This window comes from Lonchura striata, chromosome 3 (assembly GCF_046129695.1).
Source record: "Lonchura striata isolate bLonStr1 chromosome 3, bLonStr1.mat, whole genome shotgun sequence".
Lineage (NCBI taxonomy): Eukaryota > Metazoa > Chordata > Aves > Passeriformes > Estrildidae > Lonchura > Lonchura striata.
The window spans coordinates 113,234,170-113,256,800 of NC_134605.1; the positions used below are offsets into that span (position 1 = coordinate 113,234,170).

Here is a 22,631-nt window from a genome sequence, read left to right on the forward strand (position 1 = left end):
CTGAGGAACCTCTGCCATCACTCAGGGGCTCTGAGGAGCCTCTGCCATCACTCAGGGATTGTGAGGAGCCTCTGCCATCACTCAGGGGCTCTGAGGAGCCTCTGCCATCACTCAGGGATTGTGAGGAGCCTCTGCCATCACTCAGGGGCTCTGAGGAGCCTCAGCTCTCTCTGCCACGGGGTGATCCTGGCAGGTGATCCTGGCAGATGGACCTGCCTGTAATTGCAGATCGAGCAGGCAAAGGCCAGAAGGGCCCCCCCCGTGGGGAGAGATCAAGTTAAACTAAAAGGCTTTAAATCTCCGGGCACCTGTCACTGGCCTGTTCCCACCTTCCCTGGCTTCCTTTCCAGCTTCCAGCCATTTTCCTGCTCCCTGGCAGGCCTTGGGCCATGGCTGAGCCCTGCTGCTCTTCACATCACCTCTCCCTGTCTTTCAAAGACCAAAATTGGGCCGAGTGCTGAGTGCTGGGAGAGGCACGGGGCTGGTAATGCCTTCCCGAGGGATGGGAAGGGTCTGCAAGGTGTGGAGAGACCCCTCAGAGCATCAATCCTCCCCCTTCCCCTCTCCTCCAGCAAACGCCTTCTCTGGGGGCTCGTTACTCTCCCGTACATTTATTATGCTAATCCACAAGGATTAAGTTAAACCAGTCGACGCAAAATCCAGTGTTTTCCAGCCCGTTGGGGCCAAAATTACTGTCCAGTGTTAAAAGGGGGATGGGGGAAGGGCTGGGCAATGGGGGGGGAGAACCTGCAGCATCGGAGAGGGACGGGAGCGGGGCCCCCAGAGCCGTGCCCCAGCTGACTTTGGGGGCCCCCGGCGTGGCACTAGATCTTGGGGCGCCAGCCCTTGATGAACTGCATGATCTTCTTCACCTGGAGCTTGGTGAGGCGGAAGTCGTCGGCCAGGATCTCCTCGCTGAGCTGCACGAAGATGCTGCCGTCGATCCTCTCGCGGGCGAAGAAGCTGACGACGTCCTCGGAGAGGCCGATGAAGCGCAGGCACTTGGACACCTCCTCCAGCGACAGCGCCGACAGGTCTGCGGGGGGCAGCCAGGCCGCCCCGTCGGCCCGAGCCGCCGGCGGCACCTCCATCACCCCCTGCGCCAGGTACCGGCGGGCGATGCCCTCGGCCCCGCGCAGCGCGGCGGGCGGCGGCGGCACCGCGCCCCGGAGGGCGAGGCCGTCCCCGTCCGAGCCCTTGGGGGGCCGAGGGGGAGCCGCCGGCTCCTCGGCGGGGGCGAAGGGCTCCGGCGAGGAGGAGGAGGAGGAGGGAGCGGCCGGGGCCGAAGGCGCTTTGGACCACTCGGGACTGTCCGGCCACTCCGCGGGGCCGGCGAAGGGGTTGAGCGCTCCGAAGGGGGCGAAGCGCTTTTGGGGGTGCGGGGGCTTGAGGCGGGGGCAGCTGCGGAAGGGTTTCAGCGGGGGCTCGGCTCCCAGCGGCGGCGTGGAGCAGCCGGCGCCCGGCTCGGGCAGCGCCCAGGGGTCGGACCAGGAGCCGGGCGCGGGCTGGGCCGGGGGCGGCGGCCGCCCGGGGGGCTCGGCGGCCTTGCAGTCGGCCCAGGTGCAGGGGTAGCAGTACAGCGAGTAGGCGTCCGGAGAGGGCGAGGCGCTGCCGCTCCGCGGGGCCGCCCTGCCGGGGCCAGGGCGGCGTCACCATCACCCCGGCGCGGGGTGCCCGGGCTCCGGGTACCACCCAGCCACCCACCACCCACCCCGGTGCTCCCGGAGCCACTCACCCGTCGTGGAGCCCCGAGGAGTAGTAGGAGAGGCTGGGGCTGGGCGAAGGCGCTGGCGCCAGCTTCGGGCAGCGCAGCGGGGCCGGGGGGCTGCAGGGGGCCGGGGGGCGGCTGCCCCGGGGCGGCACCGGGGGCGCGTTCAGCAGCCGGCACTCCTCCTTCACCTGGAACGGGCAGAGCCGTCAGGGCCCCAGCGGGAACCGGGGATCCCCGCGGCTGGAGGGGGTGACGGGGGCCCGGGGACAGCCGGTCCTGCCCAGCCACCGGCTGCAACGGGGACACTCGGGGCCCTCCTACCCCGTGAGGCGAGGAGACCAAAATATTGGGGTATACGCCGTGGTGAAGGGGAGCCTGGAATTGTGTGCAGGGAAGCCCAGAGGATCGGGATACCCCGCGGTTCCGGGCAGCCCGAGAGCTTCAGGGAGCGGATGGTGCAGAGAGCCCTGGGCAGCCGCGGGCACCGCGGTTCGGGGGTGTCCCTGAGGCTGCGGTGCTGGGCAGCCCTGGGGAACCGAGCTCCGAAGGTTTGGGTGACCGAGCAGAGCTGGGGAGGGACCCCAGGGGACACGGAGGGGGTCGGGCTGCCCTGCCGCGGGGCTGGCCTTGCCCCGGAGCGGCGGCCGGGACCGCGGCCGTGCCTTTCCCCGTCCCTGGGGACGGCAGCGGGCTCTTACCGCCTCCGATTTGGGTGGCACGGGGGGCGGGCTGTCCCCGCGGGGCTCGTCCCCGGGCCGCTGCGGGCAGCCCAGCGGGGCGACAGCCCCGAAGGACACCAGGTCGGGCCGGCCGGCGCTGCCGCCCAGCTCGCAGCAGCCCTCCGGGCCGGGATTGCTCCACAGCTCCTCGTAGGGGATCTCCAGCGGCTCCTGAGTCCTGAACTCGGGCTCGGCCCAGTCGGGCGTCATGTACTCCCGCTCGGGGTCGGGGAAGTCGGGCAGCGGCGGGCGCGGGGTGCCCGTGCCGAGGCCCCGCGGGCCGTGGCAGCGGGCGGGGGGCTCCCGGGGACCCCCGGAGCCGCAGGCACAGAGCGAGAGGCGCCGCAGGGGCTGGCTGAGCTCCTCGCGGGCGCAGGCGGGCAGGCAGAGCCGCAGGCGCCGCGGGCTCGCGCATTCCTCCAGCAAGTCCGGCTTGGCCTCTCGCACGGCCCGCGAGTACTCGTCGGGGTTGAAGCGGTCGTGGCAGAACGCGGCGCTGTCCCGCAGCAGCTTCTCCAGCTGCGGGTCCCCGGCCAGCAGCCCCTCGGGCAGCTGGAAGCGGGGCATGTCGGCGAGCAGCAAGAAGTGGAAGGGCACCAGCTCCTCGCGGCGCAGGATGCAGCACAGCACCACCGTCTTGGAGATGATGCTGACCAGCTTGTAGCAGTGGCCCTCGCGGATGGCGTGCAGGTCGTAGGGGTTGCGGGCGGGCCGGCTGGGCACGGCCACGTTGACGGGCAGCCGCACCTTCTCGATGATGCTGCGGATGGTGTGCTCGCCCTCCTGCAGGCGCAGCTCCAGCGGGCTGCGGGTGCTGAAGCGGCCCTTGCACTGGAAGGGCAGGCTCAGGCTCTCGTTGGTGCGGTGGTTCATGCAGATCAGGCACGGCATCTTGCCCTTCACCTGCCGCGCCCCCGCCGCCGGCGCTGCCTTGCCCAGCTTGCGCAGCAGGGAGTTGAGCCGCGACTTCTCCTTCACCGTCTTGGCGCACAGGATCTCCGCTTGCCCCATCAGCGTCAGCTCGTCCCCCGCGTTCAGCGTGAAGTTGTAAACCTCGCTGTCCTCGCTGAACTCCCCCGACACCACCTGCCCGCGACAGCCCCAGCGTGGCGCCCGCTGCCCTGCCCTGGGCCCCGCCAGCCCAGCGCTGCCCCTGATGTCCCACCACCATCCCTGATGTCCCACCACCATCCCTGATGTCCCATCCTCATTCCTGATGTCCCACCACCATCCCTGATGTCCCACCACCACCCTCTGATGTCCCACCACCATCCCTGATGTCCCACCACCATCCCTGATGTCCCACCACCACCCTCTGATGTCCCACCACCATCCCTGATGTCCCACCACCATCCCTGATGTCCCACCACCACCCCCTGATGTCCCACCAGTATCCCCTGATGTCCCACCTGCACCCCTGATGTCCCATCTCATCCCTGATGTCCCACCACCATCCCTGATGTCCCACCACCATCCCCTGATGTCCCACCACCACCCTCTGATGTCCCATGACCACCGCAATGTCCCACCTGCACCCCTGATGTCCCATCCTCATCCCTGACATCCCACCACCATCCTGAAATTTCATCACCACCCCTGGTGTCCCACCACCATCCCCGATGCTCCACCACCACTCCCTGCTGTCCCACCGTCCTCTCCTGATGTCCCATCACCATCCCTGACATCCCACCACTCCTGTCCCACCATCCTCTCCTGATGTCCCATCACCGTCCCCTGCTTTCCCACGCTCCCCCTTCATTCCCACACCCTGCAGTGGTGTCCCACCAACACCCAGATATCCCACCATGGTGTCCTACCAACACCCAGATATCCCACCACGGTGTCCTACCAACACCCCAGGTATCCCACCATGGTGTCCCACCGACACCCAGATATCCCACCATGGTGTCCAACCAACACCCAGATATCCCACCACGGTGTCCTACCAACACCCAGATATCCCACCATGGTGTCCAACCAACACCCAGATATCCCACCACGGTGTCCCACCAACACCCAGATATCCCACCATGGTGTCCTACCAACACCCAGATATCCCACCACGGTGTCCTACCAACACCCCAGGTATCCCACCATGGTGTCCCACCGACACCCCAGGTATCCCACCATGGTGTCCCACCGACACCCAGATATCCCAACACGGTGTCCAACCAACACCCAGATATCCCACCAGGGTGTCCCACCGACACCCCAGATATCCCACCACGGTGTCCCACCGACACCCAGATATCCCAACACGGTGTCCAACCAACACCCAGATATCCCACCAGGGTGTCCCACCGACACCCCAGATATCCCACCACGGTGTCCCACCGACACCCAGATATCCCACCAGGGTGTCCCACCAACACCCCAGATATCCCACCACAGTGTCCCACGCCCAACCTCTGCTGTCCCACCACCCCCACGGTCCCTGTCCCCTCACCCCCCTCCCCAGCACTGTCCCTGCTGTCCCCTGTCCCCCCCGGCACCGCTCCCGCCGGTGTCCCCGGTGTCCCCGCTGCCCCGGGACCTTGACGCTGAAGGTGATGGCCTCCATGACGAAGATGCGGTCTGGGAAGGTGCTGGCCACCTCCTCCACGCTGTTGAAGAACTGCACGGGCTCGCGCAGGTCCCGCTCCTGCTCCAGCAGCTTGAACTTCCCTGCGGGGACCCCGAGCCCACCGAGGTGAGAGGGACCCGGCCCTCGCAGGGACCTGTGTCACCCCCGGGGCCACCACAGCCATCCATGGGGACAGCCACCCACCCCTGCTGTCACCCCATGGGCCACCACAGCCCGTCACAGGGCCACCACAGCCTTCCATGGGAACAGCCACCCACCCCTGCTGTCACCCCCGGGGCCACCACAGCCACCCATGGGTTCAGCCACCCCTGCTGTCACCCCCGGGGCCACCACAGCCACCCATGGGTTCAGCCACCCCTGCTGTCACCCCCGGGGCCACCACAGCCACCCATGGGTTCAGCCACCCCTGCTGTCACCCCCGGGGCCACCACAGCCTTCCATGGGGACAGCCACCCCTGCTGTCACCCCCGGGGCCACCACAGCCACCCATGGGTTCAGCCACCCCTGCTGTCACCCCCGGGGCCACCACAGCCTTCCATGGGGACAGCCCTGTCACCCCATGGGCCACCACAGCCCGTCACAGGGCCACCACAGCCACCCATGGGTTCAGCCACCCCCTCTGTCACCCCCGGGGCCACCACAGCCTGTGACAGGGCCACCCACCCCCTCTGTCACCCCCAGGGCCAGCACAGCCCGTCCCGACCCTGCCAGGGCACAGTGACCCCACGGCTCCAGTGGGAGAGACACCGGGAAGGGAACCGGGCAGGGGAACAGGGAGAGGCAGGAACAGGAACGGGAGAGGCAGGAACGGGAACGGGAGAGGCAGGAACGGGAACGGGAGAGGCAGGAACGGGAACGGGAGAGGCAGGAACGGGAACGGGGAGAGGCAGGAACGGGAACGGGAACGGGAGAGGCAGGAACGGGAACGGGGAGAGGCAGGAACGGGAACGGGGAGAGGCAGGAACGGGAACGGGAACGGGGAGAGGCAGGAACGGGAACGGGAGAGGCAGGAACGGGAACGGGGAGAGGCAGGAACGGGAACGGGAACGGGGAGAGGCAGGAACGGGAACGGGAGAGGCAGGAACGGGAACGGGAGAGGCAGGAACGGGAACGGGGAGAGGCAGGAACGGGAACGGGAACGGGAGAGGCAGGAACGGGAACGGGGAGAGGCAGGAACGGGAACGGGAACGGGGAGAGGCAGGAACGGGAACGGGAGAGGCAGGAACGGGAACGGGGAGAGGCAGGAACGGGAACGGGAACGGGGAGAGGCAGGAACGGGAACGGGAGAGGCAGGAACGGGAACGGGAGAGGCAGGAACGGGAACGGGAACGGGGAGAGGCAGGAACGGGAACGGGGAGAGGCAGGAACGGGAACGGGGAGAGGCAGGAACGGGAACGGGAGAGGCAGGAACGGGAACGGGGAGAAGCAGGAACGGGAATGGGGAGAGGCAGGAACGGGAACGGGGAGAGGCAGGAACGGGAACGGGGAGAGGCAGGAACGGGAATGGGGAGAAGCAGGAACGGGAACGGGAACGGGGAGAGGCAGGAACGGGAACGGGAGAGGCAGGAACGGGAGCGCGGAGCTGCAGCCCCAGCGAAGCCGCCGCCACCGGCCTCGGCTGCCGGGCACGGACCTGACGGGAATATTAATCCTCTCCGCGCCCGGCCGGCGGAGCCGGGACACCGCCAGAGCTCCTGGCTCGGCTCCGGGGACAGCGGAGGCTGAGCCGGCTCAGCCGCACGTCCCGGGCAGCGCCGGGCACGGCCGAGCCCCCGGCCCGAGCCCCGGCCCGAGCCCAGACCCGACCCCCGGCCCAGCCCCGGCCCGACCCCCTGGCCCGGCCCGACCCCAGACCCGACCCCCGAACCGGCCCCCGGTCCGACCCCCGAACCGGCCCCCGACCCGAGCCCCCGGCCCGACCCCAGACCCGACCCCTGGCCCGACCCCCGAACCGGCCCCAGACCCGACCCCCGAACCGGCCCCCGACCCGAGCCCCCGGCCCGACCCCAGACCCGACCCCCGAACCGGCCCCCGGCCCGAGCCCAGACCCGACCCCCGGCCCGATCCCAGACCCGACCCCAGACCCGACCCCAGACCCGACCCCAGACCCGACCCCCGGCCCGACCCCAGACCCGACCCCCCGCCCGACCCCCGGCCGCTGTTAACACAGTGCCCAGCCCCCCCGCCTCCCCCGCGGGACGGGCGAGTAACCCCTCCCCCGCTCCATTTCCCATTATTTATTTATTAGCAGGACTCATTACCGCCGTGCAGCACTTAGAGGGGTCATTAAGGCTCTGGCGGCTGCCGGCAGAGGCAGCTCAGCACCTTCGTCTGCACCGCCGGCCCCAACCTCATCCTCATCCTGATCCCAGCCCGGCTCCTACCCAGCTCAGCCCATCCCATCGTCTCCTTGTCCCTCATCCCATCCCACTTCATCCATGCCCCTTTTCCCCATCCCATCTTTATCACTCTCCCTGTCCCCATCCCATCTTCATTACTCTCCTTGTCCCCATCCCTTCCTCATCCCATCCAGTTCCTCCCTGTCCCTTTTCCCCATTCCATCTTCATCACTCACCTTGATCCCATCCCATCCCATCCCATCCCATCCCATCCCATCCCATCCCATCCCATCCCATCCCATCCCATCCCATCCCTGCTGGCCCCGGGACGTCGCTCCCGTCGTCGCCGTTGTCCCCAGCCCCCCACCTGGGTACTGGAGCGGGATGTCGATTTTGGGCCCGATGACGTAGTGTCCCTCCTCCAGGCTGTGGGCCGTCACCGTCGTCCACTGCCGGCAGGAGTGGACCAGAAGCACGTCCTGGGCTGTCACCCCCTCCACGCGCTCACCTGCGAGGGGACAGGGCTGTCACCACCGCCAGCAGCCCCCCGCCCCCGCCCCCGGACGGACGGACGGACGGACGGAGCGAGGGATGAGCAGGTGCCGCTGCCAAGAGCCGCCAGTTGCCCAGGAAACAATTTCTTTGTCCCCCCTGAAAAGCTGCAGCCGCCGCAAACAAGAAGTTGATTGAGTCGGGGCCGGCGCAGCCCCCCCGGGAGCCTTCCAGAACCGCGGCACCCCGACACCCCCCGGGCCCCCGCAGCCGGGATGGGCCCTGCTCCGTGGGGAAGGCGGCCGGGCGGGGGTCCCTGCGCCCCCTGCTCCCCACAGCCCCATAACTCCTGCTCCCCATATCCCCTGCTCCCCACAGCCCCAAAACTCCTGCTCCCCATATCCCCTGCTCCCCACAGCCCCACAGTCCCTGCTCCCCACAGCCCCATAACCCCTGCTCCCCACAACCCCTGCTCCCCACAGCCCCTGCTCCCCATAGCCCCTGCTCCCCATATCCCCTGCTCCCCACAGCCCCATAACTCCTGCTCCCCACAGCCCCTGCTCCCCACAGCCCCTGCTCCCCACAGCCCCTGCTCCCCACAGCCCCTGCTCCCTACAGCCCCTGCTCCCCATATCCCCTGCTCCCCACAGTCCCTGCTCCCCACAGCCCCATAACTCCTGCTCCCCATAGCCCCTGCTCCCCATATCCCCTGCTCCCCACAGCCCCATAACTCCTGCTCCCCATAGCCCCTGCTCCCCATAGCCCCTGCTCCCCACAGCCCCACAGCCCCTGCTCCCCATATCCCCTGCTCCCCACAGCCCCATAACTCCTGCTCCCCATAGCCCCTGCTCCCCATATCCCCTGCTCCCTACAGCCCCATAACTCCTGCTCCCCATAGCCCCTGCTCCCCATATCCCCTGCTCCCCACAGCCCCATAACTCCTGCTCCCCATAGCCCCTGCTCCCCATAGCCCCTGCTCCCCACAGCCCCACAGCCCCTGCTCCCTACAACTCCTGGTCCCCCATCCCCTGCTCCCCACACCCCATCCCCTGCTGCCCACAACTCCTGCTCCCCACAGCCCCACAACTCCTGCTCCCCACACCCCCTGCTCCCCACATCCCCTGCTCCCCACAACCCCTGCTCCCCACACCCCCATCCCCTGCTCCCCACAGCCCCTGCTCCCCACAGCCCCATCCCCTGCTCCCCACAACCCCTGCTCCCCACACCCCCATCCCCTGCTCCCCACAGCCCCACAACTCCTGCTCCCCACAGCCCCACAGCCCCTGCTCTCTACAGCTCCTGATCCCCCATCCCTGCTCCCCACAGCCCATCCCTGCTGCCCCAGCTCCCCTCCCCGCATCCCCTGCTCCCCACTCAGCCCGTGGGGCGGGGGGGTCACAGCCGGGCCCCCCATCCAGGCCGTGTCCCAGGGAGGGTGGGGAGGGGACACGGTGGCTCCCAGCCCCTGCCAGCCCCTCCAGAGTGTCACCGGGAAGGGAAAGGCGGGCCATGCCTGCGGGCAGTGGGAGCAGCCTGGGCGCCACAACCTCCCCCCTCGCATCCCCGCGGGGCAGGGCAGGAGCCCAGGGACCCCTGAGGGGCAGCCCCCGGCCCCCCCTGCCCCAGCCCCCTCCCGAGGATCCCACCAGAGCAGCCCTGGAGCCGGGACAGCAGCTCGGGCTCACCTGGCCTTCCTCCTTCCCTCCCTCCCTCCTCCTCCTCAGCACTCCAGGCTCCTTCCTTCTCCTGGTGCCGCCGGTCTTCCTCCTCATCCCTTCAGCCTCTCCCAGCCTACTCTTCACCCCTCCAGCCCTCCTCTCTCCCTCCTCCTCACTTCTCCAGCCACCATTCCTTCTCCTCGCCTCTCCACCTTTCCTGTCTTCATCCCTCCACTCTCCATCCCTTCCTCCATGCCTTCCTCCCCTCCTCCTCCTCACTCTCAAGCCTTCCTCACTTCCCCACCTCTCCACCCTCCACTGCTCCCTGCTCCTCATCACTCCGGTCTCCCTCCCTCCTCCTCGTCCCCCCAGCCTTCCTCCCTCCCTCTTCCCGGTCCCTTCGTCCTTCGTCTCTCCCTTTCCCTCATCACTCCAACCTCCCTCCCTCCTCGTCCTCACTCTCCAGCCTTCCTCCCTCCCTCCCCATCCCTCCGCCTTCCACCCCTCCCTCCTCCTCATCACTCCATCCTTTCTCCCTCCTCCTCATCACTCCAGCCTCACTCTCCGTCCCTCCATCCTCCCTCCCTCCCCTGGTCCCTCCAGCCTTCCTCCCACCCTCCTCCTCCTCCTCCTCCTCCCCACCACTCCAACCTCCCTCCCTCCTCCTCCTTCTCGTCCCTCCGGACTTCATCCCCCGCGGTGTCCTCCCCCGCCGGGCTCACCCTGCCCGAGGCAGACGAGGGTGGGCAGGCGGCACTGGCTGACGATGGCGTCGAGGGGCAGCGCCGCGGGGCTCCAGCGGAGCCGGGCCAGCCCCGCCGCCAGCTTCTCCATCGCATCGCGGCTCAGGCCGGCCCCGGGCCGGGCTCCATCGCCGCCGCCGCCGGGCCGGGGCCGGGGCGGGGGGCGGCGGGAGCGGGGCAGGAGGAGCCGCCCCCCGCCCGCCCCCGGCCCCTCCTGCCCGCCCGCCCCGGCAGGCGGAACCCCCCGGCGGGGGCGGGGGAGGCGGCGGCGGGCGGGGACCCCCGTGCGGGACATCCCCCGGGACGGGCACGGGCACCCCCCGAGAGCCGGGCACCCCCCGGGACCGGGCACCCCCCGTGCGGAACATCCCCCGGGACGGGCACGGGCACCCCCCAGGACCGGGCACCCCCTCGGGACCGGGCACCCCCCGTGCGGGACATCCCCCGGGACGGGCACGGGCATCCCCCAGGACCGGGCACCCCCTCGGGACCGGGCACCCCCCGGGACGGGCACGGGCACCCCCAGAGAGCCGGGCACCCCCTCGGGACCGGGCACCCCCCCACCCTGTGCGGGACATCCCCCGGGACGGGCACGGGCACCCCCGGAGAGCCGGGCACCCCTTCGGGACCGGGCACCCCCTCGGCACCGGGCACCCCCAGAGAGCTGGACAACCCCCGGGACCGGGCACCCCCCGGGACTGGGACAGGGCACCCCCCCCGTGCGGAACATCCCCCAGGACCGGGCACCCCCAGGACCGGGCACCCCCCGGGCCGGGCACCCTCCGGCGGGGCCGCTCCGGGGGTGTCCCGGGGGGGACGCGCTGCCCCGCGGGGAGGTCCGGGGGGCTCAGCCCCGGCTCGCCCCGCGGTTCCCGGGGTTCGCCTCTCTCTGACCGCCCAGGAACGGGCCGGGGGGCGCCGCGGGGACCCTCCCCCGTCCCGTGCCGCCGCTGGAGGCGCGGAGTCGCCGGGAGCTGCCGGGGGGTCCCGAGCGAGGGCTGCGGGGAGCACCGTGGGGGACCGGGGGGACCCCGATGGCCCGGCCGGGACCCCCGGCCCGGCGCTGCCGCACGGACGCGGAGCACAAACGGCACCGGGAGAGGGGCCAGGGCCACCACAGGCAGCGGGGACCCTCGGCAGCGACATCGCCGCCGCCCCGAGCGGGGACTCCGCGCCCTGGGGACTCCCGGCCACCCTGAGCGGGGACGCCGGACCCGGTGGGTGCCCCCACCCGGTTCTTCGCTGGCTGCAGCCCCACTCCGCTGGAGGCCGGCTGAGGAAGGTGAAGGAGCGGAGAAGGGCTCGGCCCTGGGGACGTGCCACCGCGTGCTGTCCCCTGTCCCCGTCACTGTCCCCCAGGCCAAGGGGACGCTGCTGGGCAGGGCGGAGCGGGGAGCGGATGGAGCAGAGGTGGAACAGTGCAAAGGGTGAAGCAGGAGCAGGGAGGGAGCAGGGATGGGGAAGGAGCAGGGAAAAGCGTGGAGCAGCTGCAGGGAAGGAGCAGGGAAAGGGAGGGAACGGCTGTAGGAAAGGAGAGGGGACAGCGAAGGGCACGTAGGAAACGGAGCCGGGACGGGGATGGAGGCGGGATGGGGACAGAAAAGAGGATGCAGCCGCAGCAGGAGGAGGAGGAGGAGGAGGATGGGGAAAGACCCCAGCCTCCCTGCCGGGGGTGACACGGACGAGCGGGACACTGGAGCTGCTGGATGGCGCCCATGTGGGAAAGGTCCCTGCCAGGCCCCTGGGAATCGCCCCCCAAAACCCCCCACGCCGTGAGCCCCCGGGCTGGCGAGGATTTGGGATCGCTGAGCTGCTCCCCACGGCCTCGCCCCCTCCCGGGGACCGCGGCCACGACGCTCCCGGCTTTATTCCCAGCAGGGCACGAAAAGGGCTTCTCCCGGATACCGGCGCCATGGGAACGGGGACACCGCGACAGCGGGACACTGTGGGAACGGGGACACCGCGACAGCAGGGACACTGTGGGCACAGGGATACTGTGGAACTAGGGACACCGTGGCATGGGGACACTGACAACAGAGACACCATGGCAGTGGGGACATTGTGGGGTCAGGGACACCGTGGCAACAGGGACACTGTGGGGTCAGGGACAGCGTGGGATGGGGACACCGCGACAGCAAGGACACTGTGGGAAAGGGGACACTGTGGCAGTGGGGACACCGTGGGGACAGGGACACCGCGACAGCGGAGGGGGGGCAGCAGCAGCAATGGCTCCTCTGCTGCCCCGGGCTGGCCCCTGCTGGGCTTTGCTGGGGGACATCCCCTGTCCCTCCTGGGCTTTGCTCAGGGGACATCCCCTGTCCCTGCTGGGCTTTGCTGGGGGACATCCCCTGTCCCTGCTGTGCTTTGCTCAGGGGACATCCCCGGTCCCTCCTGGGCTTTGATGAGGGGACATCCCCGATCCCTCCTGGGCTTTGCTGGGGGACATCCCCTGTCCCTCCTGGGCTTTGCTGGGGGACATCCCCTGTCCCTCCTGGGCTTTGCTGGGGGACATCCCCTGTCCCTCCTGGGCTTTGCTGGGGGACATCCCCGGCCCCTCCTGGGCTTTGATGAGGGGACATCCCCTGTCCCTCCTGGGCTTTGCTGGGGGACATCCCCTGTCCCTCCTGGGCTTTACTGGGGGACATCCCCTGTCCCTGCTGGGCTTTGCTGAGGGGACATCCCCTGTCCCTGGTTGGGCTTTGATGAGGGGACATCCCCTGTCCCTGCTGGGCTTTGCTGGGGGGACATCCCCTGTCCCTGCTGGGCTTTGCTGAGGGACATCCCCTGTCCCTGCTGGGCTTTGCTGAGGGACATCCCCTGTCCCTGGTTGGGCTTTGCTGGGGGACATCCCCTGTCCCTGCTGGGCTTTGCTCAGGGGACATCCCCTGTCCCTGGTTGGGCTTTGATGAGGGGACATCCCCTGTCCCTGCTGGGCTTTGCTGGGGGACATCCCCGGCCCCAGAGGCTGCCGGAGCCGGGAACACCCAGCCCGGGGCTGGCAGAGGGGACAGGCTGGGGAAGCACAGCACGGAGGAGCTCTCGGAGAGCTGGAACGGCCACCCCTGATTCCCACCCACGGCAGGGTGGGTTGGAACAGCTGCTTCCCAAAAAAACGAGGGAGGAGACCTCAGACGCCCATGCCGGTGTTCCCCCCTCCAAGGGGGCTCCACGTCGGGATGGGGCAGGCGCGGAGCCTCCGCTGCCCTTCCCTCCATCCTGCCCTCGGGAAACGCCTTGGAAAAGGCAGAGCAGCTCCACCCCCGCCAAAGCAGCGCTGAGGGTCTGGGGGGACTCATCCCACCCCCTCCAGGGGCAGCCAGCGCTGGGCTCACTCCCACCGGAGCCAGAGGGAATTTAAGGGGCCCAGGAAGTCACCAGTGCAAGTTTATAAAAGCTTTTATTTGCTCTTGGTACGACCAAGAATGGGACAGTGATCTTTTATACAATTTGATACAGTAAGTGGTACAAAAGAATGTGTTTTAAATAAAAAGCCAGAGTGGAGTAGCAAAAATATTAAAAGATTAAGTAAAAAATTGTCGGCATGGGAATTAATCCGAGACCTTGATGCTGTTTTTGTTTTTTTTTTTCCACCGTCCGAGTCCGAGGGCACGAAGCGCCGGCGTGTGACACGGCCGTGGGACAGAGCCGAGCTCGGCTTTGGTTTAGCAGGACCAATTTCATCGTTTAACACTTTTTTGGTGACAAAGGGCAGCGCCGAGCTCCCTCCGCGGGCGGGGGCACGGAGGGGCTGCTGGCACCTCCCGCTGCCCTTCTCTACTCCCCAGGGCCGGGCCGGGCCTCCAAGCAGAGGTTTCACAAGCGGTTAGTTCGGAACTAGCAGGGAGCTGAGATGCCAGCAGACATCAGGTTACTGCAAACTCCTCCGACATGATCGTTGTTATTAATATTATTCTTATTTTTAGGGGTTTTTATCTGCCTCAGCATCGGCACCGGCGCGTGCTGCTCCCTCCTCCCGGACAGGAACAGAAATAAATCCGACAGAAAGCGCTCGGTTTTACCGAGGGACCGGCGGCGGCGGCGGCACCAGCGAGCGGCCGGGGCTCCACAAGGGCTCGCACAGGGAGCCGAGCCCCCGCGAGCAAATAAAAAGCTCACGTTTAAAACAAGGATTGGACATTAAAACCCCCCTTGGTGTAGATTTCGCCGTATTTTTTATTTTTTTTTTCCCTTTTTGATCACGTTAGAAAGTGCAGATTTAGCCGAAAGCGGCCGGACTCCGTAGAACGCTGAGCCCGAGCTCAGCAGCCACTGGCCGGGGAAGGGTTGACACACACAGGGACAAAAAGCCGAATAAGGACGGGGAGACACCTCGGGGAGCCCCCGCCCGGGAAGGAGCCGTGTTAAAACACCGTCATTTCATTAAAATTCACTCAGCGTCAGCGACTGCGGCCAGGGCGGAGCGGGGACGGGCCCGGGGCGGCTGCGGAGGTTCCTCCGTGCCGGGACCGGCTCGGGGCCGGCTCGGGACCGGCTCGGGACCGGCTCGGGGCCGGCTCGGGACCGGGCTCGGGACCGGCTCGGGACCGGCTCGGGGCCGGGATTCACCGCCGGGGGTCCGCGGGCGGGGATCCACGCGGGGCAGCTCCCGGGAGCCAGCGCTGGGCAGCGGCACCGGCGGGGAGAGACCCTCCTGCGGCAGGACAGGGCCGGCACGGCCGGGTGACAGCGGCAGCACGACCGGGTGACAGCGGCAGGACAGGGCCAGCACGGCCGGGTGACAGCGGCAGCACGGCCGGGTGACAGCGGCAGCACGGCCGGGTGACAGCGGCAGGAGCGGCAGGGAGCGCTGGATCCGCCGCCCCATCCCGGGATGAGCCCGGCAGGGATCACCGCTCCATCCCGGGATGAGTGGGGCAGGGATCCCCTGCTCCATCCCGGGATGAGCCCGGCTGGGATCTGCTCCATCCCGGGATGAGCCCGGCAGGGATCCCCTGCTCCATCCCGGGATGAGCCCGGCAGGGATCACCGCTCCATCCCGGGATGAGTGGGGCAGGGATCACCGCCCCATCCCGGGATGAGCCTGGCCCGGATCTCCTGCTCCATCCCGGGATGAGCCTGGCCCGGATCTCCCGCTCCATCCCGGGATGAGCACGGCAGGGATCACCGCTCCATCCCGGGATGAGCACGGCAGGGATCACCGCTCCATCCCGGGATGAGCCCGGCAGGGATCTGCTCCATCCCGGGAAGAGCCCAGCAGGGATCACCGCTCCATCCCGGGATGAGCCCGGCAGGGATCACCGCTCCATCCCGGGATGAGCCCGGCAGGGATCACCGCTCCATCCCGGGATGAGCCCGGCCGGGATCTCCTGCTCCATCCCGGGATGAGCACGGCAGGGATCACCGCTCCATCCCGGGATGAGCACGGCAGGGATCACCGCTCCATCCCGGGATGAGCCCGGCAGGGATCTGCTCCATCCCGGGAAGAGCCCAGCAGGGATCACCGCTCCATCCCGGGATGAGCCCGGCAGGGATCACCGCTCCATCCCGGGATGAGCCCGGCAGGGATCCCCCGCTCCATCCCGGGATGAGCAGGGCAGGGATCACCGCTCCATCCCGGGATGAGCCCGGCAGGGATTTGCTCCATCCCGGGATGAGTGGGGCAGGGATCTCCCGCCGGGATCCGGAGCAGGGCTGGCCCAGCGCGGCTGCGGACACTGGCAGGTGGAAAGTTTCCAGGGAAGTAATAAATTAAACTGCCCGCTGGCCGGTTCCTTTCCTTTCCTTTTTCCACCCCGTTCCGCTCAGCCGTGGCCCGGCCCCGCAGCCCTCGGCGGGGACAGGAGCTGGGGCTCGTGTTGGTGAACTGTCAGTTTGGGAATCCACGTTATACTCATACACAAAGTAGACAACCACATCACCCTCCATAGAAACTAGTGCATGCAAATAACTCTTCCAGATGGGGGGAAAGGCCGGGGCTACGCGGGAGGAGGGGACCACTAGTGACGGACAGGCCTAGGGGGGTTAGTAGGAATCTCAACATTTTTACCTCGGAAGCTAAATCAGTGCTTTGTATTAAAATTTTTGGCAAACACACCGCGTTGCCATCCTTTCCATTAACACATCACACCATGGAGAAATGCAAATCAAAGCAGCATGCAGGCAAAAGAAAAGAAAAGAAAACAAAACAACCAAAAAAAAAAAAGAAAGAGCGGCAAAGTGAGGAAAAAAAATGGCAGCAGGAAGAGTTGGGAAGGGCGGGATTGGCAAGAGGAGACACAGCGGGTTACATGAGTTTGCTTTTGTTTTTGCACCACCCTTTGTCCTCGATGCATGACACCAACGTTACAGAAAGCAACCACTACAGAGGTGGGACTCAATGGCACGGGGGCATGGGATGTCTCCTGCACATGCTTCCACCAGAAAAGAGAAAAGAAAGTGAAAATAAAAGTTCCTTTTTCCACATAAGGCACAGGACAAAGAAACCCCACTCACGGACTCAAGGCGAAAAGGAGTTTTTCCTGGCTCTTGCCTGATGCGTCTAGAGAATATGGTGACTCAAGCACATGATCCATGACAGAAAATTCCACTGTTGTACAAAATCAATTGTTAATTCTAACCTTTATTCTTATACAATTTGCAGAAGAGAGTTGAGTATGATTGCTCTGGGGTTTAATGGCAGGAGGGACGGGACTATAATACAACCCAAACGTAGTGGTGAGTTGAGCAGGGACATGGAAATGAAGTCACGGAGATGAATTTCCTATACATGTGTTGAGAAAAGTGGAGTAGGCAAAGCTGTCCTAGCCGGAAAACCAAGGGGAGGCAGGAGCTCGTTAAGATGAGGAACAAAAACATTGGTTTCAGGTTAAAAAACGGGCAGAGTGGTTTGTTTTGCAGCGAGAAAAAAGGGGCGGTGGATGGCGATTGGTGAGAGAGGAGAAGGTTCAGCAGCACTTGCTCTTCCAGCCCGTCACCCCACCGCCACTGCTGATATCTACATTTTCACTGTTGGGCTCTTTTACAGGGGTCTGCAAGGAAACAAGTGCACACAGTTAGATGGCTCTGGAGATCCCCAGGAAAACACCCAGAGCTGGGGACTGACATCACCAGAGGGAACCGCGCACAAAGAGCTCCTCAGAAAGGCGGGGAATCCTCCCCCCACTCCAGCACAAATGTGCAAATCCAATTTAAGGGTTTTTTTGTTGTTGTTGTTGTTTGGTTTGTTTTAAATAAACAGCAGCAAAGCTGGGGAAAAAAACCCAGTTGCTTGAACTGGGATCACCCCAAAGTCAACTGGAACTATTTTAGGCTCTGCACGCAGAGCCAGCGCTGGGTTTGGTGGAGTAAGAGAATCCCAGCCTGCAAACACCACGAGCTGAACTCGGATGATGTGAACTAATGACCTCCAAAACCCACAGTTTTTATGGATAAACTGGGCTTGTTCCCAGCCTCTGCTCCCTGCTGCTGGGACAGCGGCTCCCGAGGAAGGACGCCCAGGACGGAGCTTGGTGACACCAAAGCCAAAACCCCACTCCAGTGGGTCTGATCCAACACCAGCATCCACTTCCAGCTGCCTGGAAAGGAACCTGAACCCTCACCACACTTCACTCTCCACATTCCTTTTTAAACTCTCTTTGTCACAGCCTTGCAAAAGAACCCCTGAGATAATGACAGAGGTTAAAAAAGAAGATTTAAGGCCCAAAGGCTGGTATGGTTTATAGCTTGAGCTCCTGTTCACCAAAGGCCAGGGACTTTCACCCTGTTTATCACACAAAGCTTGTCAAAAACGGATTAAGGAATGACTGAGGACTGCAGTGACAACTGGGGGACATTATCCACAGCATTCCCTCGGGAGAGGGAGGAAGGCAGGGCTGAGACAGGCTCAGGACGGGGTTGGTTTGTGTAGGAACAGGAACAGGAGGGCCAGGGCTGGCCAACCCGTGGGACTGGAGCTCCACAGAGCTCCACGAGCTGCTCCCAGGAGGGGCTGGGGGAGCTGGGAAGGGGCTCAGCCTGGAGAAAAGGAGGCTCAGGGGGGATCTTGTGGCTCTCACAGCTCCTGCCAGGAGGGGACAGCCAGGGGACAGGGATGGGACAAGGGGAAATGGGCTCAGGCTGGGCCAGGAGGGTTCAGATTGGATACAGGGAACAATTTCTTGCTGGAAAGGTTGCCCAGCTCTGGCACAGCTGCCATCCCTGGAGGGATTTGAAAGCCCTGTGGATGTGGCACTTGGGGACATGGATCAGTGGTGGGGATGATTTGATTTGGTGCTCTCAGAGAGCTTTTCCAGCCTCGCTGATTCTGTGGTTCCGTGGCATCGCTCAGGAAGGGGAGCCACCACCAGGTGATCTGGGCAACAGAACCCCCAGGGAAATGCCATTCCTGGGAGCTGAATCCTGGGAGCACAGCTGGGAGAGGCCGAGCTCCCACCCTCCACACCTGAACTCTGCCCAACAGCCCCTCAGGAGCTGCCAGTGCACTGACAGACAGTGGCAGCAAAGGACAATTCTCCCCACGCCAATGGAAACGCAGAGGAACGAGCTGTTAATTAACCCCAGCCTCCTAATGACTTCCTAGCACTGGTTAATGGTTTTCTCCTCCCCGTTTTGCCACTGCACAATGTGAGGGATAAGCCAGGGGACAAAGGGACTGGGGAGGAAATCAGGGGGCAGGACCCAAAGAGAGAAATGAGGGAGAAAAGGGAACCAGAAAGGGGAGAGTGGGGCAGGCTCTCCAGGCACAATAAGGGCCAAACTAACAGGGATTTCAGTTCCGTGGCTCGGATGGATGTCCCTCCCTGCAAGCACCCTACAACAACAAAACACCAAACAAACTTCAGAAGTTCAGCCCTGCTCCTTCAGGGACTCCTTTGCCTCAGCACAGCAAGATCGAACTGCACCAAGGCAGGGGAACATCGTGACAGTGAGAGCTGGAATTTCAGGACATTTGTTCCAAAGGAATGCTGTGAGCACCTAGCTGGAATTTCAGGACATTTGTTCCAAAGGAATGCTGTGAGCACCTAGCTGGAATTTCAGGACATTTGTTCCAAAGGAATGCTGTGAGCACCTACCTTTCGAAGAATGTCTTCTGCTAATGTGAGGAATGCCTTCTCAATGTTTATATTTGCTTTTGCACTAGTTTCAAAAAACCTAATACCGTGCTCCCTGGCAATCTGCAGGAAACAGAGAGAGGGAGGTTAGAGATGCTGGGGATATTCCAGTGGTGCCACCACCACCTTGGGATCAGCAGCATTTATAAAGCAGGGAATACTGGACTGGGCATGAGCCCAGGTGTGCCCAGGTGGGCAGGAGGCCCCTGGGCTGTGCCAGCTCTGGGGGCAGCAGGGCCAGGGCAGGGCCTGGGGCACCTCCAGGGCTGGGGCAGCTCTGGGCCCCTCCTGGCAGGAGAGACCTGGAGGGGCTGGAGCGTGTCCAGGGAAGGGAACGGAGCCCCAGGAGGGGCTGGGGGAGCTGGGAAGGGGCTGGAGAGTTCCTGAGGAGCTGGGAAGGGGCTGGAGAGTTCCTGAGGGAGCTGGGAAGGGAATGGAGAGTTCCTGAGGAGCTGGGAAGGGGCTGGAGAGTTCCTGAGGAGCTGGGAAGGGGCTGGAGAGTTCCTGAGGAGCTGGGAAGGGGCTGGAGAGTTCCTGAGGGAGCTGGGAAGGGGCTGGAGAGTTCCTGAGGGAGCTGGGAAGGGGCTGGAGAGTTCCTGGGGGAGCTGGGAAGGGGCTGGAGAGTTCCTGAGGGAGCTGGGAAGGGAATGGAGAGTTCCTGAGGAGCTGGGAAGGGAATGGAGAGTTCCTGAGGAGCTGGGAAGGGAATGGAGAGCTCCTGAGGAGCTGGGAAGGGGCTCAGCCTGGAGCAAAGGAGGCTCAGGGGGACCTTGTGGCTCTCACAGCTCCTGCCAGGAGGGGACAGCCAGGGGGGGTCGGGCTCTGCTCCAGGGAACAGGGACAGGACAAGGGGAAATGGGCTCAGGCTGGGCCAGGGCAGGCTCAGGGTGGGCAGCAGCAGGAATTTCTGCCTGGAAAGGGAGCTCAGCCTTGGTACTGCCCAGGGAGGGTTGGAGTGCCCATCCCTGGAGGTGTCCAGGGAATTCCTGGATGTGGCACTCAGAGCTCTGGGCTGGGACAAGGTGGGGATTGGGCACAGGTTGGACTCAATGTCTGGGAGCTCTTTCCCAACCTCAGGGATTCTGGGATTCCCTTCCAACAGGCACCAGCAGCACCAGCCAGGTGAGGTGGCTCAGAAGATTCAGAATGTCACCATTCAGCACAATTAAAATCTACTCAATAATCCCAAGTCTGTGCCTGGACCTAAGAGGACGGACACCACACACTGTGACATGACGAGGAACTTCAGGGATGGACTGGAAATTCTGAGTTATCAAAGGAAGCAGAAACTGCAGCTGAACTCATCCAATTTGTGGCAGTTTCTGAGAAAACATTCCCAGGATTCACATCCATCAGCTCCTGCATTCATTCCCTGTGGCACATCCCACTGGGGCATCCCAACCCCCGGGAGCAGGCAGCAATCTTGGGTGATTTGCTGGCTTGGATAAAGAAGTTTTTGTTGGATACTCACCTGTTCACCTTTTGCTTTAGGGACAACTCTTTTGTCTTCCATGTCACACTTGTTTCCTAACAGCATCCTCTCCACATCCTCGTTGGCATGCTGGAAGGACACCGGGATTGGGTTACAGGGTCACACACCTCCCCCTGCACACCCAAAATATCTGCCTCACTTTGGCGTGGCCAGGCCACCATCTGCACCTGAAATTTGGGGACATTCCGCCCACCGTGGAGCTTCAGGCACTGCAGTGGCAGAGGAACGAGCTGTTAATTAACCCCAGCCTCCTAATGACTGCCTAGCACTGATTAATGGTTTTCTCCTCCCTGCTTTGTCACTGCACAATGTGAGGGATGAGCCAGGGGACAAAGAGGGACTGGGGAGGAAATCAGGGACAGGACCCAGACAGAGAAATGAGGGAGGAATGGGAAGCAGAAAGCAGAGAGAGGGGCAGGCTCTCCAAAGGGAGAAGGAGGGGAGGGGTCGGTGCCTCCTGCACGGCGTGGGGCGGGAGGAGGCAGTGCCAGCCTGGCAGGGATGAGCAATGCCAGGCCCAGCACATTCCCTGCAGCACAGGCTGCAGGAGGGGGACTGTGGATCATTTCTCATCAGTCCTGCTGAGCTGGGGAGGTCCTGTCTCCCTGGAGCTTGGCCAGTGTGATGCCAGGCTCCGGGAAGCACGGAAGGAGGATCCAGAACTCTAGGAGCTGGGGAAAGTCCTGGAGCAGATCTTTTGGGCTGTGACCACCCAGCACGTGCAGGAAAAGCAGGAGATCAGTCTGGCTTTGTGACAGGTCCTGCTTGACCAACCTGATCTCCTTCTGTGACAGTGTGACCTTAATGGATGAGGGAAAGGTGTGGATGCAGGTGCCTGGGCTTTGCTGGAGCCTCTGGCACCTTTTCTTTCCCGTGGCATTCTCCTGGAGAAACTGGCTGGTGCTGGCTTGGCTAGGTGCACCCTGCTGGGATAAACCTGGGCATGGAGGCACATCCTGGGCACGGGGACGGAGGGCACCAGCCTGGCTCAGCCCAGGGACAGCCCCAGGGGGGTGGGATGTGGATGGGCTGGGGGCAGGGAGCTCTGCAGAGGGACCAGGACAGCCCGGAGCCATGGGCTGGGTGCCAGGCTGAGGGACAGCCAGGCCAAGAGCTGGGTCCTGCACTGGGGTCACAGCAAGCCCATGGAACACCCCAGGATGGGAAGCTGCCAGGCAGGAAAGGACCTGGGAAAAATTCACTCCCCACAGGCTGCCCAGGCAGTGCTGGAGTTCCCATCCCTGGAGGGATTTAAAAGCTGTGTGGATGTGGCACTTGGGGACACGGGGCAGTGGTGGCCTTGGCAGAGCAGGGGATGGTTGGATTCCATGAGCTCCAAAGGATTTCCCAATCTCAATGCCTCTGTGATTTTTGCAAAGACACTCCACTCCTGAGCTTCTCCAGTAACAAAAACAGGATTGTTTTGTCCCTAATTTGTCAAATGTCCCCACAGCTCTGAGCAGCCTCCACAATGCACCTGAAATCAGCTGTGGGCCACACTGAAAACTCGAGGCCACCCAAAGCCCTGATGGTACCAATGACATCCATCCCTCACCTGGGACACCTCTGAGATTTTTAACAAAGCAACTGCAGAATCCAAAGGCCTCAGTTCCAAATTTACTCCAACCCATTGCTGAGTCTCCTCCTGTGCTGCCTTGTCCCCGTCCTGTTCCCACCACACAGGGCACTTCTCCACAAACACCACCGTGTCCCACTTCTCATGCTGGGAAATCCAAATCCCAACATCCCATTTCCGCTGTGCTGCTTTCTCCAGCCTCAGGGCTCCACTGAGCAGTGCCTCACAGTCCTCACCTGTGCTCAG

The 22,631-nt window shown here is 64.4% G+C and overlaps 2 protein-coding genes across 2 annotated transcripts in view; both read right to left on the reverse strand.

Moving 5' to 3' along the window:
- Window positions 1-592: 592 nt before the first annotated feature.
- GAREM2 (GRB2 associated regulator of MAPK1 subtype 2) lies at window positions 593-10,374 on the reverse strand. The gene is made up of 6 exons (XM_077782494.1): window positions 10,226-10,374; window positions 7,721-7,861; window positions 4,964-5,094; window positions 2,410-3,516; window positions 1,736-1,899; window positions 593-1,629 (listed from the first exon to the last, which is right to left on the reverse strand). The coding sequence occupies exons 1-6, from the start codon at window positions 10,335-10,337 to the stop codon at window positions 825-827; spliced, it is 2,460 nt and encodes an 819-aa protein (XP_077638620.1). The 5' UTR covers window positions 10,338-10,374; the 3' UTR covers window positions 593-824.
- A 6,432-nt stretch (window positions 10,375-16,806) lies between these two features.
- RAB10 (RAB10, member RAS oncogene family) overlaps window positions 16,807-22,631 on the reverse strand; it is a 43,101-nt gene continuing 37,276 nt past the window's right edge. Inside the window, exons 4-6 of the mRNA XM_077782495.1 lie at window positions 20,789-20,878; window positions 19,279-19,380; window positions 16,807-17,235 (exon numbers count right to left, since the gene is read on the reverse strand). Of these exons, the coding sequence (XP_077638621.1) occupies window positions 17,152-17,235; window positions 19,279-19,380; window positions 20,789-20,878 (276 nt within the window). The 3' untranslated portion in view covers window positions 16,807-17,151. The remainder of the gene's footprint in view (window positions 17,236-19,278; window positions 19,381-20,788; window positions 20,879-22,631) is intronic.

Coding starts and splice junctions, on each gene's coding strand:
- GAREM2 (XM_077782494.1), bottom strand. CDS start 10,337: ATGGAGAAGCTGGCGGCGGGGCTGGCCCGGCTCCGCTGGAGCCCCGCG. Junction 7,862..10,225: donor CCTCGTCTGCCTCGGGCAGG/GTGAGCCCGGCG, acceptor GTCCCCTCGCAG/GTGAGCGCGTGGAGGGGGTG. Junction 5,095..7,720: donor CATCCCGCTCCAGTACCCAG/GTGGGGGGCTGG, acceptor GGGTCCCCGCAG/GGAAGTTCAAGCTGCTGGAG.